The sequence below is a fragment of the Polyodon spathula genome, chromosome 12 (genome assembly GCF_017654505.1).
Source record: "Polyodon spathula isolate WHYD16114869_AA chromosome 12, ASM1765450v1, whole genome shotgun sequence".
Taxonomy (NCBI): domain Eukaryota; kingdom Metazoa; phylum Chordata; class Actinopteri; order Acipenseriformes; family Polyodontidae; genus Polyodon; species Polyodon spathula.
Genome location: NC_054545.1, coordinates 12726896 through 12752404, shown reverse-complemented (window position 1 = coordinate 12752404; position 25509 = coordinate 12726896). Strand labels below are relative to the sequence as shown.

At 36.3% G+C, this 25509-nt stretch overlaps 1 protein-coding gene across 1 annotated transcript in view; it reads left to right on the top strand.

The window, feature by feature from the left end:
* The window catches only part of slc25a21 (solute carrier family 25 member 21), a 167732-nt gene that overhangs the window by 76196 nt on the left and 66027 nt on the right, over nucleotides 1-25509 (top strand). The window contains exon 3 of the mRNA XM_041266095.1: nucleotides 17788-17836. Coding sequence (XP_041122029.1) covers nucleotides 17788-17836 — 49 coding nt within the window. The remainder of the gene's footprint in view (nucleotides 1-17787; nucleotides 17837-25509) is intronic.

Here is a 25509-nt window from a genome sequence, read left to right as displayed (position 1 = left end):
GGTCACACTGTTTATTTTTCAAGTGCATTAACTTGCAGTTAATACTACACTAGCCTTTAACCCTCCACACAGCTGGAAATAGAAGAGACGGCTTTCTGTTTTGATGTGTGTCAGCTTTATTTCCATAGTTCCTTGCGCAGGTGTGAAATAACCTCCTGTTGAACTTGTCTCTGTTTTCTTAATTTGTGAGGGGGGGGTCGCTAGTTAGGAAGTAGCATTAAACAAATACAAGGCTAAAACCTGGTATCATTTTCCACAGGTCAGGTTACAGACACTAGATTAGTAATACTTGTGGGCACTCATAAATAAATACATTTTTGTTGAGAAACCACTGTAATGTAAACCAGGTTGAGGCAGGCTGAATTATGTAAAACTCAGAAGGGGTTCCTGTCTATCTGCCCTAATATATTTGTTAGGCTAATATATTAACCATCATTCAAATGTTGTTTTTTGGAATTTATATGAATATTCCTGGAATAGGCTGTCTATTTACAAATTGCAAGTACAAATAAGTCTTTGGTACTGTATTTAAAAACTGGATTTTTATGTATTTTCTTTATGTGTTTTTACCTTGGTAATATCAACCACACAACCCTCACTCCCTTACTTCCATTGTGTCACCCTCTTATCTGGCAGTGTGGTTGACCTACAAAATCTGCATATACCATATTAAAAAAAATAATAATAAAAAAACTGTTCATACACAATAATTATGTTATTTAAACAGCAGAATGCATGTCAAGATAGCCACTTTTATTATAATAATACAATTCATATTATTTTGATACAGTTTTCTTACTCTGTCTCTTGCCTCTGTGGATTTCCAGGGTTGCAGGGGCCCTGAGAAATAAATTAAACTTCCCAAGCATCAGACCTGGTGTATCTATAGGACACACCATTGTGAATTACATAGTAGATTGGACTGGGTGAGCCCGTGGCCAGACAATGTTTTCACTGGTACATGTTTCTTTTTAAATGCAAATTTAAATGTTTGATGTGCTGCTTATATATGAGTGTAAATATATTTATAACTGGATTATGTGTAGCTGCAGTTGAGCTGCAGCGGTGGTAACATCCTGTGCGAAGTGAGCTTTTTTTTTTTTTTTTTTTTTTTTTGGTTTTTAATTAAATAAAGATCTTAAAATCTTTACTGTGGCCATTTCTGGATGATAAAGACCAAATCCATCTGGATATTGAGTTCATGCTCTGTACACAGCTGTATTCTGTGGCTCCCTAGCACCAGTTTTTTTTTTTTTTTTTTTTTTCATATATCTCAGTAAAAATCTTATATCTAAGGAATCTTTTGAGACTCTGTATTTGCATTTGCATGTAAACACAGTGGGCTCGATTCTGATGAAACCAGTGCAGTCGCACACGTAGTGGTTAAAGTCAAACGCTTCTGCCCCGTAGAGCGTGGCTTCTCCAAAAGTGTGATTCAGGTCAAATAAAAACCTGGGGCAAGCGCGTTTAGTGGTGCATTGACAGCGCAAGAAAAAAAAAAAAAGCATAAATCAGAACAGCAAGTAGTAGGTCAATCGCAGAGAGATTACGTAAACTATAGAGATTGCTATATTAATAGAAGAGGTAGAGGCACATAGGACAATCATTTATTATTTATAATAATTATACAAGGTACATTATTTCATGACATTGACATTGTGTAAAATACTGACTACCCTCATTGATCTGTCTACCAATACCATCAGCTGATTCATTTTCTGAGCTAATAATGTACTAGAGTTTCAATATAACCAGGGCTAAAAGAATAAAAGTACAGCTATATAACTTATTATTATTATTATTATTATTATTATTATTATTATTATTATTATTATTATTATTATTATTATTATTATTATTAATATTATTATTATTTTGCATTTGAGTGCATGTTCGTGCATTTGGGTATGTTGCAGTATTTAAGATACCGTTAGGTTCTAACATTTGTTAGCAAAATAAATAAAATAAAAAGTTTTAGTAATGAATAACCTAGTTATCTGCAGTATGTGTTAATCCTGATCGTGCTGTTTGTTCAGTTACTTGTTCACAGTGTGTGTTCATCAAGTCAAAGCCTCCTCCTGACTTTAGAAGAGATGCGACGTGTCTGTGCTGTTACTGTGATATGTTTAAATAAAGTTGCTGAAACTAATCTGCGTGCAGTTGTTTGATTTCAACTCGGCATTCAAAATGGAGTCTAGTTGCTATGGTATTGTGGTTACTATATTGCCACTGAGGACAAACAATTTCTTGATTATTATTATTTTTTTTTATCTTTATTTGCTATACTAAATCTAAACAAATAGAACAGCGAGGAAGCAACAACTTTTACATTGACAGGCATCATTCAGAGGGCGTGTGCACTACAAGAACAGAGACTTTATTTCAACAAGCAGGCAAAAGGTAAAATACACGAATATTGTATTCACATATTTCAGTAAAAAGTGCCAGGAGTCCAGTGTTTATCCACAGAGTGGGTACAGTATGACTTATATAGCCACAGATACCAACTGCTCCCCTCTGTACTGTATATCAACACTCCTGTACTATGTATTCATTTGAAGCCACCTTTGTAGAATGTTCTAAATAACATTACCACTTAGCCAAGTATCCTTCGTTAGCTGTGGCTATTCCTTTACATTGGTATACATGACATAATTTATAATGTTTAAACTGCCTGTCTATGTAGGCCTGTACACCTATATAAATAGTGTACTGTGATATTTACAATAGATTACAAAGGAAAACCTCATTTAAAAATCATACGTTTTTATAGACGACTGTGAAAATGGTTGAGTGCATTCTTAAAAGAAACAGAATGTCTTTAAAATGAGGAACTCACAAGATTACTGTTCTGTGCTATTAACTGCTTATTGCTGTTGTAATTGCATTTTAACCTTTATAAAAAAAAAAAACACAGACAGTTTCCAAGACAGACAGTTTCTGTAACCCATAGTGACTATATTGTAGGAGGGTTGCAAATACCCAACAAAAACAAAGAAATTAATTTTGAGATGCGTCTGTTAATTTGGATTATGAAGTGGCCTCTCTAGAGTCGACAAAGCAAGGTCTTCAATATTAAGGTTCTGCTAACTAAGAGTAACCAGCTTTGAGGCAGGTGTTGACAGCACTATGGGTTGCTGTTATTTGAGCAATTGTTGGTCTTCCTTGGGGGTTTGGTTTGGGGGGGGTCTCTATAGGTGTTCTAGCTCTGAGCCAGATATCAAGGTTTCTGTGTGCTCTGCACTAACTGGGACTGTCAACATTTTTACGAGAAGGGGCAGCCAGCAGAATAAAGCTGCCTTTGCTGATGTGTTTGCCAATTAATTTGACTGCCATCAAGAGTCTATGGTGCGTGCTGTTTGCAGGGAACCTAAGAGCAGAGTCTTCAAAGTCAGTGCTGAATAGTACTGGGTAGAGGCATTCTCTGGGATATGGAAGCACTGTGATTTACACTGTTCCATGCAGTTTAATTTGAAGCACCTTTCAGTATAACAAAAGCTTGCCAGAAAAAAAAGCTACTACGATAGGATGTTGATGGTCCCATGATATTCCTCACCGTGCTTTGATATATTGAAACAAGATCATTCAGACTTGCAGTGTTCACAAGCAGGTTTGACATCCATAGTATTATTTATTTATTTATCCAATGCAAATTACATTGTGAGAAGTAATTACTGAGGGCCATTTTCCACCTGATTTGACAGTTGCATTGAAATAATTAACTGCTTTAATTGGTTCAATTCAATAATTAAGAACATGGTTGTAACAAAGAGCTCATCTGGAAGGCCAGAGTTGCCCATCCCTGTCATAGATCATTAAATAATCCCCAAAATATAGATTACATGTTTGCTGCATGTGTTAAACAAAAATGATTCACAATAATCCACAATACATTGAAATAGCAATTTAATGGGACTTAATGAAATAATGTACAACCCAACTGTACTTAGTCAAGCTAGATTTGTTTTAACCAATCTGTTCTCATGGCATGATGTAATAAATAGTCAGAAATACTGGCATTCATTCAAGATTTTTTAGTAGGTGGTTTTATCTGTAAAGAAAATATAAGGTTGCCAAGACAAGTAATTCTTTATTTCACAGGTATAGATGTGCATAGTTCTGTTGTTTTGAGCATTAGAAAATAAATAAATAAATAAAAAAAATCTCAATTTAGAATTTTTATGGAACCTGGGCATTTGGTAATTGATACTGTAGACGCGCCTGTTTTCAATGTTTCTTTTGGGGGTGGTCGTTATACAAAACCGTGCATATTCAGCTTTCAAATTGAAACCTCACATTGCTTAGAATATAATGTTGTTGAGAATCTTAGTATTTAGCATTACAAACAGTAGTGTTTTGTTTACAGTGAATCCGAAAGTCTTGCAGATTTGGTCTTTGTCGACCAGGGTACATTCCAGATGTACCCTGGGTACATTTCGATTTCTCGAAGTGTACCCTGGTTTATACGAAGCTGTCATTTGGTACCTCAGCATGTTACAAATGTAGCCTGGTTTCAGGTCTTGTTTCGTGCAGCAAGTTGTTTACAACAGCCCTTTATTGTGATATTTGTCAAACCTACATGCAGCACCTGAAGTGCCATAGCAAGAGAAAACATGAACGCAAGATCAGATTGTTTTACTTTTTGAAATACTTTTACATGATTTATGTGTCAATACGGCCGGCCGATAATGACGATCAGGAGGTGAGACCTGGTGACGATCTCCCTCCCCTTTCTCATCATATTGGCCGCCGCATGTGTCTGAATTCTTATGAGATAATCAAACAATTCACCCTGAGGCACACTAGTTTGGTCAGTGGTGGCCATGTTGGGAGCTGTAATGTGCATGTTATGCCTGAGCGGAAATGAACGGTTTGCAGCAAAGACCCAATCTCCGAAAGAATTGGATGATTGTAAGCGGTCAATCAATCAATCAATCAATCAATCTTTATTTTATATAGCGCCTTTCATACTGGACCACCATCACAAATAGCTTTACAAGATACAGTAACAACAAAAAAATCAATAATACTTTAAATACAGAGAAATGCATAATACACAATGTACAATAATAAAAAACATCAGACAGAATGCTGAAAGCTGTTCTGACAGGGGAAATATTGGCTTCACTTTATGGAAAATCCCTTTGATTCTCACGACTCCTTTTTCCATGCAAATTCTGTGCATTCTTGCCATCCCGCACAGGGGAAATGGCCGAGGGGATATAAGGAAACTCTTCAAGGTGATTAGTGTTTGGAAGAATGAAACTGTACTCTCCAAACACATTTTCCACTTGAAGTTGTAGACCCTTGTTTGTAGAAGGCAGGGGTTTGTTTGTGGCATTGTGGGTGAATAAAAGAATGACAGTTGTGGGATGGGCATGATTGCTGATTGTTTGACAGAAGTATTATTGGAATACTATGTGTTTAATCTAGCCAGTGTCAGTTTTACTTTAAACCAACTATAGTTTTTTGAATGGACACCTTTTTAAGCATATAACTGCCACTGCTAAGTGTATTTTGACAGAATGCGTGAGAGTGGGGGGTACTGTAGCGTATGACAATAGTTGCCATTCAGTAACATTTTAAACTCATTGGGATAATGCATATTAAGTTGAGTCTTCTATATGACAATCTATTATTGTTTCAATTTGAAGGTAGCTTGAAAGTTTGACACTGGTTGAACATACTGGCACTGTCTGTTCTGGACTATGCTGACACATTTATTGTATTCTGTTAAAGTCATGAAATCGTGTGGTTTGGTCTCAAGGCATCAGCTACACTTCAGGCTATTTCAGAATATTCAATGTAAATTGCAAAACTATCTGGTGCATTTTGTGTGGACTTTAGTGTATGACTTCAGATCTAATGATCTGATTGATTTAACCTTACCTGTCATTAAACCCAGCAGTGGGAATTTAGCCTTTTTTTAATTATCCCCCACTACAAGAAATGCATGTAATACCTAAATAGGCGAGAACCCTATCACTATACATGGTGACGTGTATTGGAATCTGGCTATAATTTATTTTAAATTGCCTTTACTACAGGCTATACTGGATATGCACAAATGTTATCTTTTAGAGGAATAATATATGTAGTACTTATCTGTAAAATAAATGCATTATAAAATGCATATTTGAAATTTGATTCATTACTGTGCAATACAGTCACACTATATTGTCCTCTCTGTACACGTGATGAAATTTTACGCATAAGTGATCCCATTAATTTTTGTTGAAATGGTTATTCAATGGCTTAACCTCTCGCACAGTTTCCCAACATTCTAGTAACCGAGCTATTTGAATCTACTCTACTAATTTAGATAGTTCAGTCATTAAGCTGCTTGAACCCAGATCCTTTTGAGTCCGGCATACTTAGTTCAACCAACAGGTGTAAGCACTTTGCTGGTAATTCTTGAGATAAATAAGTTGAGGTTTTGATTGTTGAAGTGTTTTGCTAAAGACTGATATAACCATTTTGATTGTGATTATATAATGGTAGTTAGTGAAATAGAGAATAAGAGTACTAAGATAATGGTTCTTTGCTTGGAATAAAACAAATTTAAAAATGTGTGATACCAGTAAGTATATTCTGAGGTTTGTATTGTTTTCTAAATAATCCAGTAATTTTCTGAAAATAACATGCATGTGAGTATAACACCCAATATAAATCACATTTGAGAAATCAACTGTCAAAATTCTGGTAAATATCTTATCAAGTGTATAGATGTCACGCTGTAAATAGAACATACGGCACAATTCTAAAGATAAAAAAGAATATCCAAGGTTTTTTTATATATATATTAATGAGTTCAGTCTTTGTTTCTGTGATTCATAATAAGTTAACAGAAAATGTTGAGCAGCAAAAAATTGCACACGATGAAGTCTCTTAAAACAATGTATGGATTTGTATGCTGGCATTGAGGGTTACTTCCTTGTTCCATGTGAACCTGTATACTACACTGTCAAAAACATCATAGTATACAACACAAGATGCCAAGTATAGCGCACACCAAGTGAAGGTGTTCATTTTAGAAGTATGCATAAAGCAATACTTCTGCTTCACCACTGTAGGGTGAGCATCGACTCTTATTGACTGTGTAAAGTTCTGATGAGGCCCTGGCATAGTAGGACAGGGGTGAGAGTGCTAGATCCAGGCTTAAATCAGGGCATGTACACCATGATTTCAATGACCCTGCTTTCTGAAATGATTTGTTGACCTGATTCAGTCCACATAGTAAAGGCAAATGAGAATGTTTTTCAGAATTCAATTAGCTGGCTGAAAGGAAGGAAATCATAAAAAACAATCATGGTGATATGAGCATTTACATTTCTTTAAACTTAATGAGTTGTAACCCAATTACTCATACCCGACAATTATATAGATCTAGTTTTGTAAAGAGAATGTTACAACGAGAACGTTACACCACATTCTTAACATATATATATATATATATATATATATATATATATATATATATATATATATATATATATATATATATATATATATATTTTTAATTTAGATATTAGGGTGGATTTGGCTTTGGATGTTAAGCCTGTTTTGAAAAAAAAGGGTTCTTGCTCCAGTTATGAGTTTCAAAGCTTAAATGCATCACACTGTACAGTAAAGTAAACAAAACATAAATGTATCTTTAAGGACAGGTCCGTTCTAATAGGTGGATAAAACGGTGACATGCGAGGCCCTTTAATCCACTTTGGTCAGATGTAGTTAATTAAAGGTAAATGAATGACAGCTGCTCTTTATGTCTTTGGCACACCTTTGATCTGCGCTAGCCTTCAGACCCCTTTCGGACAAGGCCATTAAATACAGGCCAGGAGGCCCATTTTTAAATGTGTTAGGGCCCTTGGGGGCTGGGGGCAAACGAGTGACAGAAAAGGCAAAGGAATGACAGTCCTGGAAGATATATGCTGGCTAGCTTTTGATTCATTAGAGAACCCCTGAACATGTCAGGGAAGGAAAGAGTAATGGTCATGCTCTCTCATTGGCACAGGGCTGCGAGTTATAGCAGCTTAGGGATGCATTGACTGGTGCAAAGCTCTATTTATATTTATTTTTTAAGAGGAAAGAAGTAAGAGGGGAAGGTAGGTTTGTGTGTGTGTGTGTGTGTGTGTGTGTGTGGAATACTGGCTACATATTTTCGTAGCACAAAGATTGATTCAATATGTATTGAATGGGGAGCAGCTGCTATGGCACATTCACTAAGTAATCTAGCTTTGACCTTCATGGTCCCTTTGCTTTACGTTTAGGCAGTTAGGCATCTCCATACCTTAGCATGGTCGAGCTTGGTTAGGCAGTCAAGTCACTGTGATACTCAATCATTCACTGACACTTTTAACCATTTGCAGCCTTCAGGTTTTTGGGTGTTACTTACTATCCATTACGCTTCTGGCGTTTAGGGCAGTGACCAAGCTCCTCCATTCCTGACTGTTTCAAGCAAGTCTTTCAATGGTTCCCCAGCTGTGCCCCAGGTTTTTCAGCTCAGCTTCCACAGGTCTTCAGGTGACCTCACTTTTGCTTGCCTTCCAGTGTCCATCTTACTGCTATTCTGATGATGGAACCAATTTCCATCCGAAGCACATGGCCATTCCATCTCCAACGCCTCCTGGGAATGATGGTGCTCATTGGCTTTGGGTGTATTAAAGGGTAAAAGAAGATGGTAAAGCAGCTTATTCTATTTAGTCTTACGATTCTGGAAATACAATATTAATTAATTACCTGGGATATCAGAGACATTGAGATAATTTATTATAGAGATGAAAAATGTAATAATGAGAACTTACTACTCTACGTAGGGAAAATCCAATGAAGGACAAGGATGTGGAAGATTTCGCCTAAATTGACGGACAAATTAAATATTTACTGTGAGTGTTTTTTTTTATATGGAAGGAACTACCAGGTTATATTTGCAGAAACTTGTCGATTTGTCACATTCCTATTTTATCCATGTTTTTATAGTTTTTTGTGTAAGCCTAATTGTGCACTACTTGGTCCGGTCTTCAGTTGTTTAGCATTTTTGAGATGTGATAAATATTAAAATATGATCAAGTTTAAAGATGTCCTAACACAAAGAACGTAGTACTGGAATGCTTCCCAGCTCATTAAGAAGTAATGTGGATAATAGAGCCAGCAAATGCAATACAACAAAAAAGCCAAGCAAGTTAATAAAGATACACTGAGCTACCAAGCTGAATACATAATACACTGGACCATCAAAGGGTTAATGGATTTGTGTACATGTGTATGGTGAGACTACAGAAAGCTTGTACCATTCATTTTACACATACTTGGCTGATGGGAACAAAGTGAAGGTCACCAACGTGTTTCTTACATTGGATGCAAACTCATTTCTTAAGGCTTTGAACTTTCATGATGTGTTTTTATAATGCTTTTTATAGCCAGTTTTGTGGCAGCCACATGTTGGTTTCATCCCAAGATGTTGCTTTTTGTTAGTAGTTTTTAATTTAATTTTTTAAAATTGAATTTAAAATGTAATCTATTTTTGTAGTGTTTCCATAAAAAAAAAATGTTTGAACCCTAACCAACCACCAGACTGAAATTGATTCCTGTCACTTTTTTAGTTTTTAACCTGACAGGAAATTTAACAATCCAGTATGTTGTTCCAAGGTGATAATAAGAAACCATCTCATCGAGCTTTACAATAAAATATACCCAACTGTATATATAAAGGCCCAGACTAGCAATGAGCATATTGCTACCCATGTATTCATATAGTAGTTTACACACTGTTAATATAAAATATCACCACAAGCTACTGAGTGGCACATCTGGTAAAGGCACTTGGGCTTGCTTTTAAGCTGCCCAGAGCTGCATTGTCCTCTGACGCTGTAGCGCTGAGGTGGCTGCACGGTGAGTCTGCAGTGTGAAAAAAAGCAGTCGGGTGACGGCACACGCTTCGGAGGACAACGTGTGTTCGTCTTCGCAGCTCCCGAGTCAGCGTGGGGGTAGTAGTGGTGAGCTGAGCCTTAAAATAATTGTACGTGCCCAGTTGGGAGAAAGTAATAAAATAATTGGCGATAACTAAATTATATATATCACCACTGAAAAGATATTGCTACCCTGTGCACTATTTTGCTACTGTGGTACATACACTTGGCTGTTCACTAAGCAGAAACGAGCATTGGGTTTTCATCTGATACAATAACACATGGGGTGAAGCCTTCAGCAAGCAACACGGAGGAACAGCTTATACTCACAGCCACAATATTTATAAGTTTGCTGTCCTTGTGTGTCAACCAGAGGAATGGTGCGATGCTGCCAGGTACTGCTCTGCCATTGTGCATCCAAGTCCTAAGTCTGTAATTACTTCAGGGTTTTAGTAACATCTTATAAATGATTTTACCACAAATTTCTTGATTACAGTTTTATTTATATACAGTACGTAGGACATCCTCCTAGCTGTATAGCATGAAAAATCTCTCATTATTCTGTTTATACCTTAATTATGTATTTGAAATAAATAGCGATAAAATTTGTATAAAATTAATGAATAGGGATTATTTGACCAGGCGGAACTTTACTTTTATTGTCAACAGACTATGCTTCTACAGATTCATTTTATGGCCTCTTCGCAACTGTCTTTTTAGGTGGAGCTCAGTCTGTCAATGTGCAACCTCTGTTGTTTCCTACTGTTACAGGTGTTAAAGAAGGGACTTTAGGCTTTAAGTCTTTTGTACATCAATGTTTAGACACGTTTGCCAATTTCTACTGTCACAAACTTACACCCTCCCTCACAATCCCTGTTTGCATCTGTTTCTACAGCTTCTGCAAACAGCTTTGTATGAATCAAATACTTTGGTTTGATTTGAATTTACCTGAGTTTTGCCTATGGAAATCTACCAGCTACTGCACTGCTCCAAAAGACTATTGTCAAAATCCTTGCAGAAATTGTTATCAAAGTCCTGATCTCAATGCAGACCTTCGTATCTCAGTAAATTATACTGTAAAAGACCAAGACGTAGTGATCCATTGGGAATGAGCAGGACTCAAGGGGACTACTGAAAGAGAGATTTTTTTAGTTTGGTTTCCCTTGAACCCACAGTCGACCTGTGTTATCATCTGTATCTTGTACACATAATTACATACCTGCCACAGCTTCAGGCAAGTACACACTTTACAGTGCCTTCACTGAGCTGTCAATGTCTTTGTTTGTTGCCTTAGTATTTTTGTGAGTTGGTATTATCCCCTGATATAAGTCATTGCTGTAGGTAAGACACAGCAGGGGTCCAAGTATTGATCCTGCTAAGTTTCTCCCCTAACATGTACTCTCTACTTCCTTGTTTTCCCTCTGATTAAGTTTTAGTCTTTAATGCAGTAACTTCCTTAAGTCTTGAGAGGTTTGTCAGACACGATCGTTATTTGTTGTCCATGTTGGCTGTATGTCAACTATGATGCTGTTACTATGGAAGTTACCCTCCAGTTTACCTCTATAGCTGAAGCAAACAGAAGATATACCTATCGTTGTTCACATATCTGATTTTTTTAAGAGGATCCTCGTCTTCTCAAGGAGTTCTGCTGAGAAGATAACTTTTAATAATAATCAGCTTTATTATGCCTACTGGCATACTGTTTGTATGTCCAAACATAGACAGAATTCTGCGGCAAAGACTTTTATAGCCAAAAAAAAAAAAACACAAACATTTTAAAAATGTTCACGATGCGTTTTTGAAACCATTTTACTGTACTGTAATTCCCAGCTTCGTTTATTCAGGAAATTCCAATTTAAAGCTGTAGTCTCCCGTAATTAATTTCTTGAATAAAGAAACTTTGACTCTTTCAACCAGACTTTGACTCTTTCAACCAGACTTCATTGAATTTCTGGTTTACTTCTGGTCTCCTATAGGTTGTTCTTAAAGGTACTATGTTATTATTATATTTGTCCTTATACTGTTTCTGGAGAACTGCTTATGCAATTGTTATGAAACTTGGGATTAACATTATATTATAAAATTGTAATTCACATAGAGGAAGAGAGCGGTAACATTTGCTGTGATCAGCATGCCTATTATCTTAATCACAAGTTTTCTGGAAACTGCATCTTCCTTTATTTTACCACCCTTTTTGTGCTCAGGCATGTTGCTTGACTACAGAATTACATTATCAATTTCACAGAAGCAGGAACTAAAGTGATTTCCAGCCTTTTTAAAAATTTTTTAAAGGAATTTTCACTTGGATCACTGAGCACTGAATCTAAATGATAGATGTTGGGGTTTATCCATCGGTCTGTATGTCTCACTTACATTGTTGCATATATCTGGAGAATCATTTAACAGACTGTGATTAAACATTTAAATTCTCATTCTTTTCTATACATGCTGTTGATATATGTCATGGTCAAAATCAACGTATTGTTCATACTGGTAGCTCTGATTTAGAATTTATTTTGCTGATATGCTTATTATTTTAAACAAGACATGTCCTATCTTATCTTCAGCATGATTGGCTAGTGAAGGAACCTCTCAATTTAAGTTAAAGGAGCACCTTTTTTTTTTTTGGGGGGGGGGGGATTTGCATCACATTTCATTTAATAACTGTGGTAATGTTTTATCCTGTCAGGGATTATTGCAGGACAAAGGAGATCCAGATCAGAAATGTGATGTGATTAATGCAAATCATGACGTACATGGTACTATAATCCCTGACTGTGCTATGTGATAAAGTTGATGCATTTCATAAAAGCTCAGCTAAATTAATTTTTTGATTGCCCTCACAAAAGAGTGGTATTGTTTATTTGATAAAGTAAACTGTCTGTCAGCAAAGGGCAGACACAATTATCAGTGGACCGGTCTCTGAATGTACCCAGTTGCAACTGTACTATTACTGTTGGTATGAGAGTCCCTGCTTATTAATAAAACCTATATTACTGCTTGCAAGGGATAGATTTTCCTATTACACTGTAGGATACATTTGCATGTATGTATGAACTGTGTGACACACTTTTTGTTAAATCTTGAGAAAACATTATCCAGTAGTACACATGCTTTGAGGGTATTACAATCTAGACTACAGGATAATGTGACCTACTTCTGAGACTGATTGCTTGGGCTGTAGAAATATCTTCAGAGCTATTGGACCAAGTGTGGTTAATGTTTGCATGGACAAGTTTATTTTTTAATAGGCTGTTATTCCACCTACTTTAAATATCCGAGACTGTATATTATTGATGTATCTTGATCCTTTAGTGTGTGTGTGTGTGTGTGTGTGTGTGTGTGTGTCTGTGTGTGTGTGTCTGTGTGTGTGTATCATAGTGAGTCAAAGGCTAAGAAAGAAAAAAACATTTTACTGAAGCATGATTAATTCAAGAATGCTGCTGGTAGTGATGATTAATTCATAGACGTTCTCCAAATGTTATTGTGATTTAATTGACTTAAAATTAAAAGCCAGAAAAATAGATTGTGTTTAAAATGGCATTTTGGCATACATTATAGAGGATATATTTTTCTTGGATCTTAACCAAATCTATAGATGGTTTGTTTGAAGATGCCACCTGTTACAATTTTTTTTTTAGAACATCTCACTGCACCATGTCATTGCACACACTATTAATTGCAATGCAGTTTGACTTGAAGTTGGTTCCAGTTACTGAATTACTAGAATCTGCTAACAATATTGACTGCTATTGTTGAATATTTAACATTTTTTGTTAGTGTGTTTCTTCTAGGCTTCCTACCTTTTTAGTTTGTGACCTTGATCGTTTCAAATCCTATTAATAGTGTTGCTTGATTAATACTGGAACTTTGTTCCTTATTGATGGTTGTAACCACTGTAAGCTTAATGCCTACAGGTATCACTTCATTTAAAGTTGTTATGCTGTATTTTAATCTTACACTAAATCTCAGAAAAATAAACTTGTTAACTAATATTTGCATTTCCTGAATATAGTTTAAGCCATAAAGACACCATCGTCCTCTCCCTAGAAACCTGCTTGCCCTACCTTTAGAAAACTGACAACAGTAAAAGCATAACAAAGTGTAATAAAGCACTGTGAAAGCATGGTGAAGCAAAAAAACCCACAAAAAAACATGGCAAATAATGGTAAATAATTGTTTGGTAAATGCATAGTATAACCAAGGGGAGAAATTTAATTACTGTGGTAAACTTTTGAAAACAGTGACAAAAACTATTTTTCCTATTTCTATTAACAGCCCTTAAAAGGTGTCTGTGTGCGTATGTGTGTGTATATACCTTTATATATATATATATGTTAACGTTTAAGCAAAAGGTGTTTACTACTTGATTTTAAAGTAGTAATAGATAATGCAATTACTCCACAAACCTTACCCGCTTCCATTCGCTATATACATCTTGTGTACTGTATGTGCAATTTTTTTAAAGAAGCAAATGTTGCTGTCTTGTGGTTTTTCATGAGCTGTTCAACTTTGGTGGTTAGTAATTCATATTTCACACACGTTTAATCTCCTGTCAGAACAGAGTGTGTGTTTCCAAGCTCTATGATTGGATGTGTCTCGGTTTCCAAGGATTTTACTGGTTGTATAAATGTTTAAAGCATTCTATACTGTGATGTTGTTGTTGTTGTTATCCAAGTCTCCTAATAGCTGAGTGAATATTTGAGAACTTATTTGTTTTTCAAACCCAATATACAATGCCTGGACATTTTATTAGGACCTGAACCTAATAACAGGTTGGTCCACTGTTTACCCAAATCGAGCTTTGACAAAACATGGCAAGGACTCCACAAGGTGTGGGAATGTATCTCGAGTAATGATAATCTCTTCAGGAATTGGTACAAAGAGGTAAGCAGAGGATTGTGATGACAGATGCATTGTTTATGTTGTTTATCACAATCATGCTCAATTGGATTGAGATTCAGGGGTTGTGGTGGCCATGGGAGATGCCTGAAGTGTCAGTCATGCTCCTCAAACCATTCATGCACAATTCTAGCTGGGAGGACAGGTGCATTACTGTGCAAATTACCATTGCCATCAAGTCGCAGCATTGTTGAATGGACTTGATCCGTAATGATACTTAAGTAAACTACGACATTCGTTTAGACTTCCAGAGTTATCAAGGGGCTTGGGGTATACCAGACGTGCTCCCACACCAGCACCATGTCAAATCCAATTGGGCAGACAGGTTCTAATAAAGTGGCCAGTCTATGTAGTTTCTTGTGGGATGGGATTTCTGGGAATGCTGTTTGCTGTTGACAGGTAAGGTTTGTTCTGTTAATATTTGGTAATTCCACCTTTGAAGCCACCTTTTATTTGTCCTGGTTTTAAATCCAAACTTTTTTTTTCTGTCAGTATCCATTTCTTTTAAATAAATCTATGCAATGATACTCACAAAAACAAACAGCCTATTTTTTTAAAAAGATGGTTGCCTAAACATAACCCTTTTGTATTTTTTGGAGTTTCAGCTTGGGATAATTCTACATTTCAAAGCAAGGTGGTTAGAAGTAAGGCTTCTGTTCTTTCGGTTTTTATTAATTTCATTTTCCGGTGCTTATTTTTATCTATTTTTGAGACACCCCAAAATTTTTTTTTTTTTTTTTTCCCTGAGCTTTCGCTTTTTATATACTGTTACTGTGTTCGGTTATTTTTCAAATTGCTTGGACGTTTTTTCTGTCACAATATGAATTGCAACTCGACAGTACTTGCACACTTAAGCTCTACCTTCTTTCCTTTGTTGTCTTCCACAACGAAATCCTTATGGTCATGGACACATTCTTCTTTTTTGTTTTTTTTTGTTTTTGTCTTTAGGCATTTTTTTTTTTACATTTCGCCACAATTTGAAATTCTGCTTTAAATTTCACGAGTGTGTAAATACTCCCTATCAAACTGTAATCTTATGTTTCCTATTTTAATGGATCTAAATGATAGATTTTCTTATATTATTAACAATACATGTTTTGGTACTTTTATACTGTAAATGAGCACAATATTGTTATAAAATGTAAACAAATTATTTGTTTCATGATCATTGTATCTACTGCCAATTGTGCCAAATCGTGAGCATTAGCTGGAATTTGTTATATATTTTCTATGCTTTGTATTTCAAAAATATATTTTATTATTATTATTATTATTAGTGTTGTAAATCGAACCCTGACGTTGACATGGATTATCGTGTAAATTCTAACAATGATTATTGATCATTATCGAATTAAAATGCTTAAAGAAAAAAGTTTAAAGGAACATTAAGTCTTTTTTTTATAGAGCATGGTATAAAAAAATGAATTCAAACAATCCCAATGTTTTAAGACACATTTGATAAATACATTGGCATTTAAATATAGTACAATCCAATTTTCATATTCCTGCCGTCACTAGCCTTTGAATTGTTTTGTGTGAAATTTGACAAATTTCCAGTGTAAACATTACGGTAAAATCAACCCCACTGTCCAAAGGAGAAAAAACAAAAAACTACATTAACATTATGGCCTATTCACGTGGAAATAATTCGATCTCTCCATTTTTTGCTGTTGGTTACAATTTATGAATTATGTGGCCCAGCTTCTGCTAGCGAAAGCAGCGGTCCCTTCCAGTGTGCTGCGGTTGCAGAGATGCACTTCTCTTTTTGCTGTCATATTTTAATCAAAACTTGAAATGGCTTTGCATAGCCAGTTAGATTTGCATTATCTTCAGTGAATACAAATATATTGTTATTTTTCCAAACAGTACATTAGAGGTAGCTTACCCTTTCCTGCATCGGGACGTTCAACAGCAACAGCTCTGGTTGATAATTTTATTTTTTGTCTCCATACTTGAATATGTATAATATCTCTTTCATAAATGGATGTGGATTTATTATTAATTGACTTGCTGCCCACATCGCAACCAAGATACGTAGAATATCTCTTTCACACATGTATAGGCCTAGTCAATCTACATACCACGCGGCAACCAAAAATGCCCACGTGGATTCGCTTACAATTATACAGAACATTACTAAGGCCCTACCCATTTCATGGCCGTGAAAAACATGACACGGACTGTGAAATTCATTCTTCACCGTGAAAACTGTCTATTTTGTGTATGTTTTACCCAGCACTTAAATCCAATGAAGTTATGTGTGTCGGTCCAGGTTCCTGATGTGATTATAAGCATGTTTCAATTTCAAAAAGAAAACATGGAATATTCGATTTCATTAAAATATTATTGATTTGTTATTGTGGGGTCCCAATCGATAAATAATTTGATGTATTATTGTTATCGTTACAAGACTATTATTATTGTTGTTGTTGTTATTGTTATTATTATTAACAATGCATCTGCTTCTTTTGTTAATTCATTTCATAATTTATGTATTTGTTATTATTTTTTTTTATAATGATTCATAAGAACATAATCACTTTGGTTGGTTTGAAAATAATGCTATAGCAATAGTCAAAAGAAGAAACAGCAGGGAACAAATTTTTATTTTATTTCAGGACAGTAGTTGCCCTGAACTTCTAACCCCAAATAAGAACTGTTTTTTTTTTTTTTTTTTCCCCAAAGAAGACAAAAAAAAAAAAAAAAATAAATATATATATATATATATATATATATATATATATATATATATATATATATATATATATCATTAGAACACAAATTTGGTAGCCAAAGTAGTGACTTGATTGAACTCCAAAATGCATAGTTTAATAAGACAATTATGCCACAGTAAGCTGGCTGCTATCCATCTGCTATCCATGTCCTTGCTTCTCGGTTTTACCTTAGACTTTTTCAGGGATGCATGAACTTCTAGATTTCCATAAAATATTGACATGCATTTCTGTCACATCTGCAGGGCTTGTGGAGATCTGCCTGATGCACCCCCTGGATGTGGTGAAAACAAGGTAAGACTTGATCTGTGGCCAGCTTTCAAACAGATCTTGACCCGCTTCCAATATTTTATGATCATTTATCGTATTTGGTTTTCTATCAGGTAACTAACATCAGTTCTAAAAAATGTCTGCTGTCATCTGTGGTTTCCTTTGTTTTCCACAGAATCAGTTTACACACTCACGTTGATAAATGTTCTTGCAGTTTGTCTTTAAAGCCCTTTTCGTTTTTGTGTCTGCTTGTGGTTACCTGTTAAGAAAAAAAAATCATTTTCATAATGAGAAAAGGCCGTAATGCTACCATTCGTAAGTGGGCCCAAACTTTTTCACACTGCTGTTAAGTAAAGCGTTGTCCTTGTTGTTCCTTGAAGTTGAAGACTAGTCATTGTCCAGATTGGGTTCTATGGGGTTTAATTATTTTACAAAGATCCACAGAGGAGACTGGTGTAAAATAATAAAAGTCAATTTTATTGTTGAACATGCGTTTGCACAGCCACCACAGAATTTAGTCCAAATACATTTGGAATATCAGAACAAAATCCCCAAGACTTCTAGAAAAGTTCCAAAAGGGGATCCATGTGCTCTCTGTTTATCTCCCTAATCAACAAGGACCTCATGGTGTGTGAGAGGAGCAAGCACAGGGTTATTACATTGCACAGGACTAGATACTGCACAGTTAATCACGTGTCATATTACACCATGTTGTTTAACACACCATGCCAGAAAGAACTTTAATTTAAAAAAAAAACCTTTTTTTTCTTTTCTTTACAAGGAAATAGTCTGTTATATCATGTATCTTATAATTACACCGACTAGGTTAACAGTAATCTGTTTATTGATACATTGATTGGTATATAACACTACTTATCAGCTCCTGGCAGATTAGTCAGAAGTTTATTCAGGCTGGTCTGGCATTTGGATTTGATTGCTGGCTTGCTCCCACCTTATCATTTTCTTGCTGTGTGCTTGAACAGTTGATAAGGTTGGAGTGTTTTTGCTATAAATGTGTTATAGTTAGGCTTGCTACTATTTGCTTTAGATTTTTTGCCAAATCAGCAATTAATACCGACCTTTTTATTTTTGAATGAATTTACTGGGGTTTTTTTTGTTTTTTTTCAATCTTTACTTTCAATTCAAGCAGAGCATGGCTGAAATCGACTTTTGTGATTTAAAAAAAAAAAAAAAAAAAAGAGAAAAAAAAAGACTTTTTATGCCATTGAGAAATGTCTCATTTAGAGACACTGTTTTATCATATTCAACGTGCAACAAAACCATGGTTACCAACATTGTAATTGAAATAACGTTTGGTCATAGCGAAGCTATATGTTGTAAAGCTAAAGTTCCTACACTAATTAAAATTGTCTCAAATAAACTGTAGAAAATGCAGCATATAAAATGTATTACATGTACACAGACTTTTACAGCATATATTTACAAGTAAAAATAATATGCACAGAACAAAACATCAGACAGCTGAACAGAACTAACTTGCCCTTATTATTCTGAGCTCCGCCCCTCTCCTGCTTCAGCACCCAGAGTCACTGGAGGCAAGGCAGACGGGCTCGCTTTGTCCTGCCACGGAGACTTCAGTCGTCGATCAGGGTTTGTGCACAATACTTATTGAGTATTTTCCTCTTGCACCCCATTGTCAAATCAAACTAGTAACTAACTATGTATATACCTATAATAGCAAAAGCTTACCCACACCTTAACCCGTTAATTTAACAGGTGGTGTAATTGGCAAATGAAAGTGCACACACAGTCGGTGTTGACGACTGACAGTCATTTCAACGAATGAGAGCATTCTGGTGTTTCTTCAGCCAACGAGATCTGACAGAACAGGATGAAACGACTGACATTAGCCTATTAATGGACCACTGAGTTGACTGACATCGACCCCTAGCCATTCAGTGTAGAGATGATTTCTAAATTATTATTTTTGGTAAGAAAACAAAATAGCGAGTGGTTTTACCGACGTTTGACCTATATAAACTTATTTCAGTCGAACTCATATTTTGGGGGAATTTGACGTTTAACAAGCTTTACCGATTAAAATCGAAAATTAGCAAGCCTAGTTATAGTGGATTATGTGCACGTCTTCAGAGCTCAATAAGAAGGCCCAGAGTCAACATTCACAGAAGGTGAAGGAGAAAATGAATACCCGTCACAGCACAGTCAAGACACTAATGTTTTTAAAGTAATATAGTAAAATAATATTATTAGGACTGTGTAGAATAAGCAAAAATCTAGTTGAACTGTGAAAACTGAAAGTGTCCAGGCTGGTTACAACTATGGCAAGGGAACTGAGAAATACCTGACTGATTTATGTTGTCTGTGTTACTTAATCAATCAATCAATCATTATTTTATATAGAGCCTTTCACAGTGGACCACTATCACAAAGCGCTTTACAAGATGCAGTAACAAGAAGAAAATCCATAATACTTTAAATACAGAGAAATGCATAATACATGCTCTACAGAAAAAAAAAAAAAGCATAATACATTAAATACTGAGGAAAGTGCATAATACATTGTAGCAGCATAAAACATGAAATAGTACATTAAATACAATGGAAAGTGTATAATACATGATAGTAACATAATCCATGAAATAGTAGCAGCAACACAGCAGCTAATAGCAGATATCAGACTTAAAGTGCATGGAAAGCAAGAGAGAACAGATGGTTCCTGAGAGTTGATTTAAAGTGAGCGACAGAGCCATGAAGAGTCAGAGCCATGAAGCTAAACAAGCATTCTTCAGGTGTGGTGCACTTTTGCTTGGGGATAACTTGCAGTCCACAGTTGGAGGACCTCAGCTTGCGGGCAGGGACATAGCGGGTCAGCAGGTTGAGGAGGTACTCAGGACCTGTGTGATGAAGGACATTGTAAGTGAGCAGGAGAGTTTTGAAAATAGTCCTGAACTTTACAGGTAGTCAGTGCAGCAGGGCAAGACGGGGGGGTGATGTGATCACATTTTTTTTACATCTGGTAAGGATCCTGGCAGCTGCATTCTGAACTAGCTGCAGTCGGTTTATGGTGTGTGCTGGGAGACCACCATATAGAGAGTTGCAGTAGTCGAGTTGAGAGGAGACAAATGTATGACAGAGTATTTCCGCATCTGGGGAAAGGTGGGGACAGACTTTGGAGATGTTTCGAAGATGGTAGAAAAAAGATTTGACCACGGTGGAGATGTGGGCATCAAAGGAAAGGTTACTGTGGGGGAAGGCAGCAGCAGACAGTTTCCGAGGTTCAGGGCAGCTATATTTAGATTCTTAAGTTTAGTTTTAGATCCCACTAGAAGGAATTCAGATTTGCTAGTGTTCAGCTGAAGAAAATTGGCAGACATCCAGGCCTCAATGTCTTAAATGCAAGCCGTGAGCTGGACCATGGCAGAGAGGCTACCAGGGTCAAGTTTTAAATAGAGCTGGGTGTCGTCAGCATAGGAGTTAAACATGAGGCTGTGTTGGCGGATGGGGTGACCCAAGGGAAGCATGTAGATATTAAAGAGAAGGGGCGCAAGAACAGATCCTTGGGGGACACCACAAGTGACTGGGTTTGCAACACCACTGCATCCAGTGATTTGGTCAAATTCCATGTGGTCTGACACACACCACACACACACACACACACACACACACACATGAAAATAATTTGTACTATATCTTTGGGATACAGTCCTAAAAGGATGAGTCTGAGAATGATGAAGACACTTTTGACTGTAAGATATGTAAGAAATAAACTGACCAATGATCAATTTACATAAAATGCAATTCATTTAAAGTTCTAACTCAGGAGATTCAGTACAAAGTGAACATGCAGACTCTGGGATGGTTAACTATCTGTTGAGGTCTGTTGCTTTGTCAGGCTGTCTTTTAACACACATTCAGAGGCAGTGGGCAACCCTAATAGTTACAATCTGTTATATACCGGTAAACATTACAGTTCAATAAAACTCAGATTACAGAACATGCCTACTGTAAGTGAGGATTGGAAATAAAAAATATGATATGTATTAAACTGGTGCTTGTTAGGCTGTACACCTAGCAGAAACAGAGGCAATTTAAAGATTCTACGGAAACCACAGCAGGATTCAGTTCTTTCTAATAAGTGTTTTATTGCTGTGTCTAATTTATATTGGCAGAATTCAATCTGCTATAAAAGTGGTCTGTTGTGATAGCATGTTTTATTAGCTCCCTTTAAAATGCCAGCCTGAGTTAGTCTGCTGAAATCTTTACTAACCAGTGCACGAACATATGGAGGGCCCTCATAATTGCGCACTGTAAATATTTGTAAAACGTGTATAAAATCAAAGGTTTAAAAAGTTCATGAAGATTCATATAGAATGTGATAGACAAATAGACGGACATGATCAGAGCGTAAGGGCCTACTCCCCCAGTATTTGTGTTTCATGCATTGACAGTTATAGGACACATGGTGGTTAACACAAATCTAAACATTTTATAACATCTCAAATAGCAGAAGGAGCGCGGTGTTACTTGTGTTTTGTCACCTGTTTAATTATGCAGAAAATATGTTTACTCATCAAGACACTTTTTATCAAAATGTAGTATGCTTTTTAATTGTTTACTGCTGCAGAAAAAATGTGGGGTATCTTTGTTTTTCATATAGGAAAATACTAGACCTATGAAGTGATAGCAATATGTAAGCATAGCCAAAAAAAAAAAAAAAACATACAAACAATTGACTGTACAGTACTTGCGATCTTAGTAACAAGCCTTAGGCTTTGGAGGCACTCCATGTGGTAATTCAGTTTGATTCTCAGCTTAAACAAGTTCATCTTGATCTGATGGGTGGCCCGAATGGATCTCCTGTTCAAGAGTGTTCCCCTTCAAGAAAGATAAAAAAGAAACTCTGATCAATTTGCTTAGAATTGACTCCAGCTGTGTATGTTTCCTTCCTTCAGTTAAACAGAAGTTGACCAGCGTTCGCTCTGTGTCTGTGTGTGTACAGTACTTATTATCCTCTTGGGTGTCTATCTGTAACCAGACTGTCACAAGGCATGCTACAGCTTTCATGTTTTCTGTAGTCCTTTCACTTTCGTTCAGGTCTGAAGTTTAGAATGGGGGTGGGGGGGGGTCAGTTGATAACACGCATACCTCTGGGGCAAGTCAGGAGTTTGAATTTGGTCTATTCTCTCAAGCAAAACCCCAGCCTGGTGTGTGTGTGTGTGTGTGTCTGGATCACTTAGCTGGTGCCAGACCCCAGACGAGATGTGTAATTGAGGTCCCATCTGGAGTCTGGGCGTGGAAGATCCAGTGTTGCTTTGTTAAAGCATTGGTATTAACCCTATAAACATTTTTTTTTTTGTTATTTGTCAGAAAGTAAGAAAGAAATTGCTCACAATATCCCACAATAACACAAGCCCTGGAAATGTAAAACCCATAATTATACTATTTTTTGGTCCAGTAGACCAGAAACGTATCCTAATGTTTCAAATGTACCACCAAAATATCACACATACCTTGATTTAGTTTAAATAAAGTGGTCAAATGAACACCAGCCTTAAATTACCAAACCAGTAATCAATAGCTATAATGTTATCTAGTCAAAACCCAGATGTGGCTTTGAAGAATTCTAAAAGCACCCGTTCTGTGTGGAGCACAAGTTTCTGCTGATGATTGTGAAATAATGCAGACTTTAGTGAGTGCCTTCTTTTTCATACCAGATGGACAAGCTGAAAGTCTGGTGGGCATGTGCAAATTTGATTGCATTCTCACAATATTTATATATTGGGGAAAATATGTGTTAGTTGTTGTGCTGGTTTACAATCCTTCATATCTTTTTACATTGTTTGTTTGTTCAAAATTTGACTCCAAAAGTCTTTTCTCTGCTCAGCTTGCTCAAGTGCCGGATGTCTCACCACTATACTTTGGAATAAAATGATAAACAACTTTACACCCCACCCATACGGAGCGTAGTAAACAGATCATGGCCCTCTACTAAAGCTTTATTGTCTCTGGCAAGCCACTACAGGACCTTTGGCACGACTTGGGATTGACCTCCATAAATCCTGGGATTGTCAATAAATTCTACTGTGCGTCTGTCATTTACAGCAGTAGTTTCTTGGTAAATAAACTTCTTGGCTTGCCTTTTAAACTCAGCGACTGGCTCTTTGAAATGTTTAGCCCAGCAAAAAAAAAAAAAAAAGTAAAGAAAGGAAGCAACAGGATGCAAGTGCATACATCAATAGAGATCATATACCCAAAATGTGCAGGGTGATATACTGCCTAGCGCTGAAGGTAAACTTTTATTACAGGTGAACCCCAGTAAGATCATTGAGAGAGGGCAGGTTTCAATCACAGACACTCCCCTGTAGTATGCTACAGTGGAGACCCAGTCAATATCCATATTTTTGTAATCATTGTAATTGCTCAGAAGAAATTCCTTAGATTAAACTTCTCAGTGTTATATCTCATTTTTAGTTTCACAGAAATCAATGGAACATTTTTAATGTGGATAATCAACTTTCTTTTAAAGATGCTTTTGTTTTTTATGCACTATTTTAATAATAGAAAGCTACTTGTTTTCCTTTTACTTCTACATTTCTGTTAATAAATTGACTGTAACTAACATAGCTCATGCTGTCAGTGGTGAAGCAAGATCAAGCATCCAAGATATGTGGGCCAAACACAACAGATCACATAGCAGCAGAGTTTAAAGATGTTGCTACAAACCTGAGTGGAGCTGCTTAGGGTTTGATTTGTTCAGCCTATACCCTGATAAACCACAGCTGGGCTCACGTAAGTGCTACACAACATGCACTAACATGTTTTTATCTAGACTCTTACACCGTAGCTTTGTAAATGCAACCTTCCCTCAAGCAGTGGTGTGTGAGAGGCTTCATCTACAGTTTACAGCAAACCTGATGTTATCTTACAATGGCAAACAGTTAAAAATGGGGAGCAAGCTGTTGTGCCTTCAGAAAAAAATATATTTTAGAATATAAAGACACTGGTCAGTCAGCAAAAATCATGTATGTAACTATGGAAACAGTTTATGTTTCTTTATGGAGCACTGCAGCTTTAAGATGTTAAACCTTTTTTTTTTTTATCTGCACCGATTAAATCCAGTAAATCTCTAAACAATGATCTGTTTGGTTTGGATGAAGTATTGAATGCTTCAGTTCAGATCATTCCAACAGGAACTTGGCACAACTTAGAAGAAGATCTTCCCCTTGCCGGGAGATCTGTAGAGCCATCAGTGGTCTCTCGTTGGGGTCGGCTTTTCAGACTGATCATTTTGTAATTCATTTGTGAAAGGTTAAAGAAGGCTACTTTTTAGTAAGTAAAACCATGCCAACCTGGCAGATTCTTGGAGCTATTCTTGTATCATACATGCAGAGCTAAAAGTCACCTTCTTGCCAGAATTGGCAAAAATGAGATTGCTGCAACAGCTGTGCACATGCATGTTATGGGAGCTAATTGGAAGCCTCCTATACGCTAGAAGAGCTGAAATCCATTAGTGAGTAAAACCCTTAAAGGGCTCTGAGCCTTGTTTTAGAGTTTGAAATGAGCACACCTTATTGGAAGTGAGGTTAGTGAAAGAGCCTTATTAGCAACTGGCTTTTAGTTTAATGTCCTGTGCTAAATTATAAGATAGCCAGAGAAGGAGAGTTTCAGAGGCTGCTGAATCAAAGGGCTTTTCCAAAGGGAAGCCGTCCTAAATC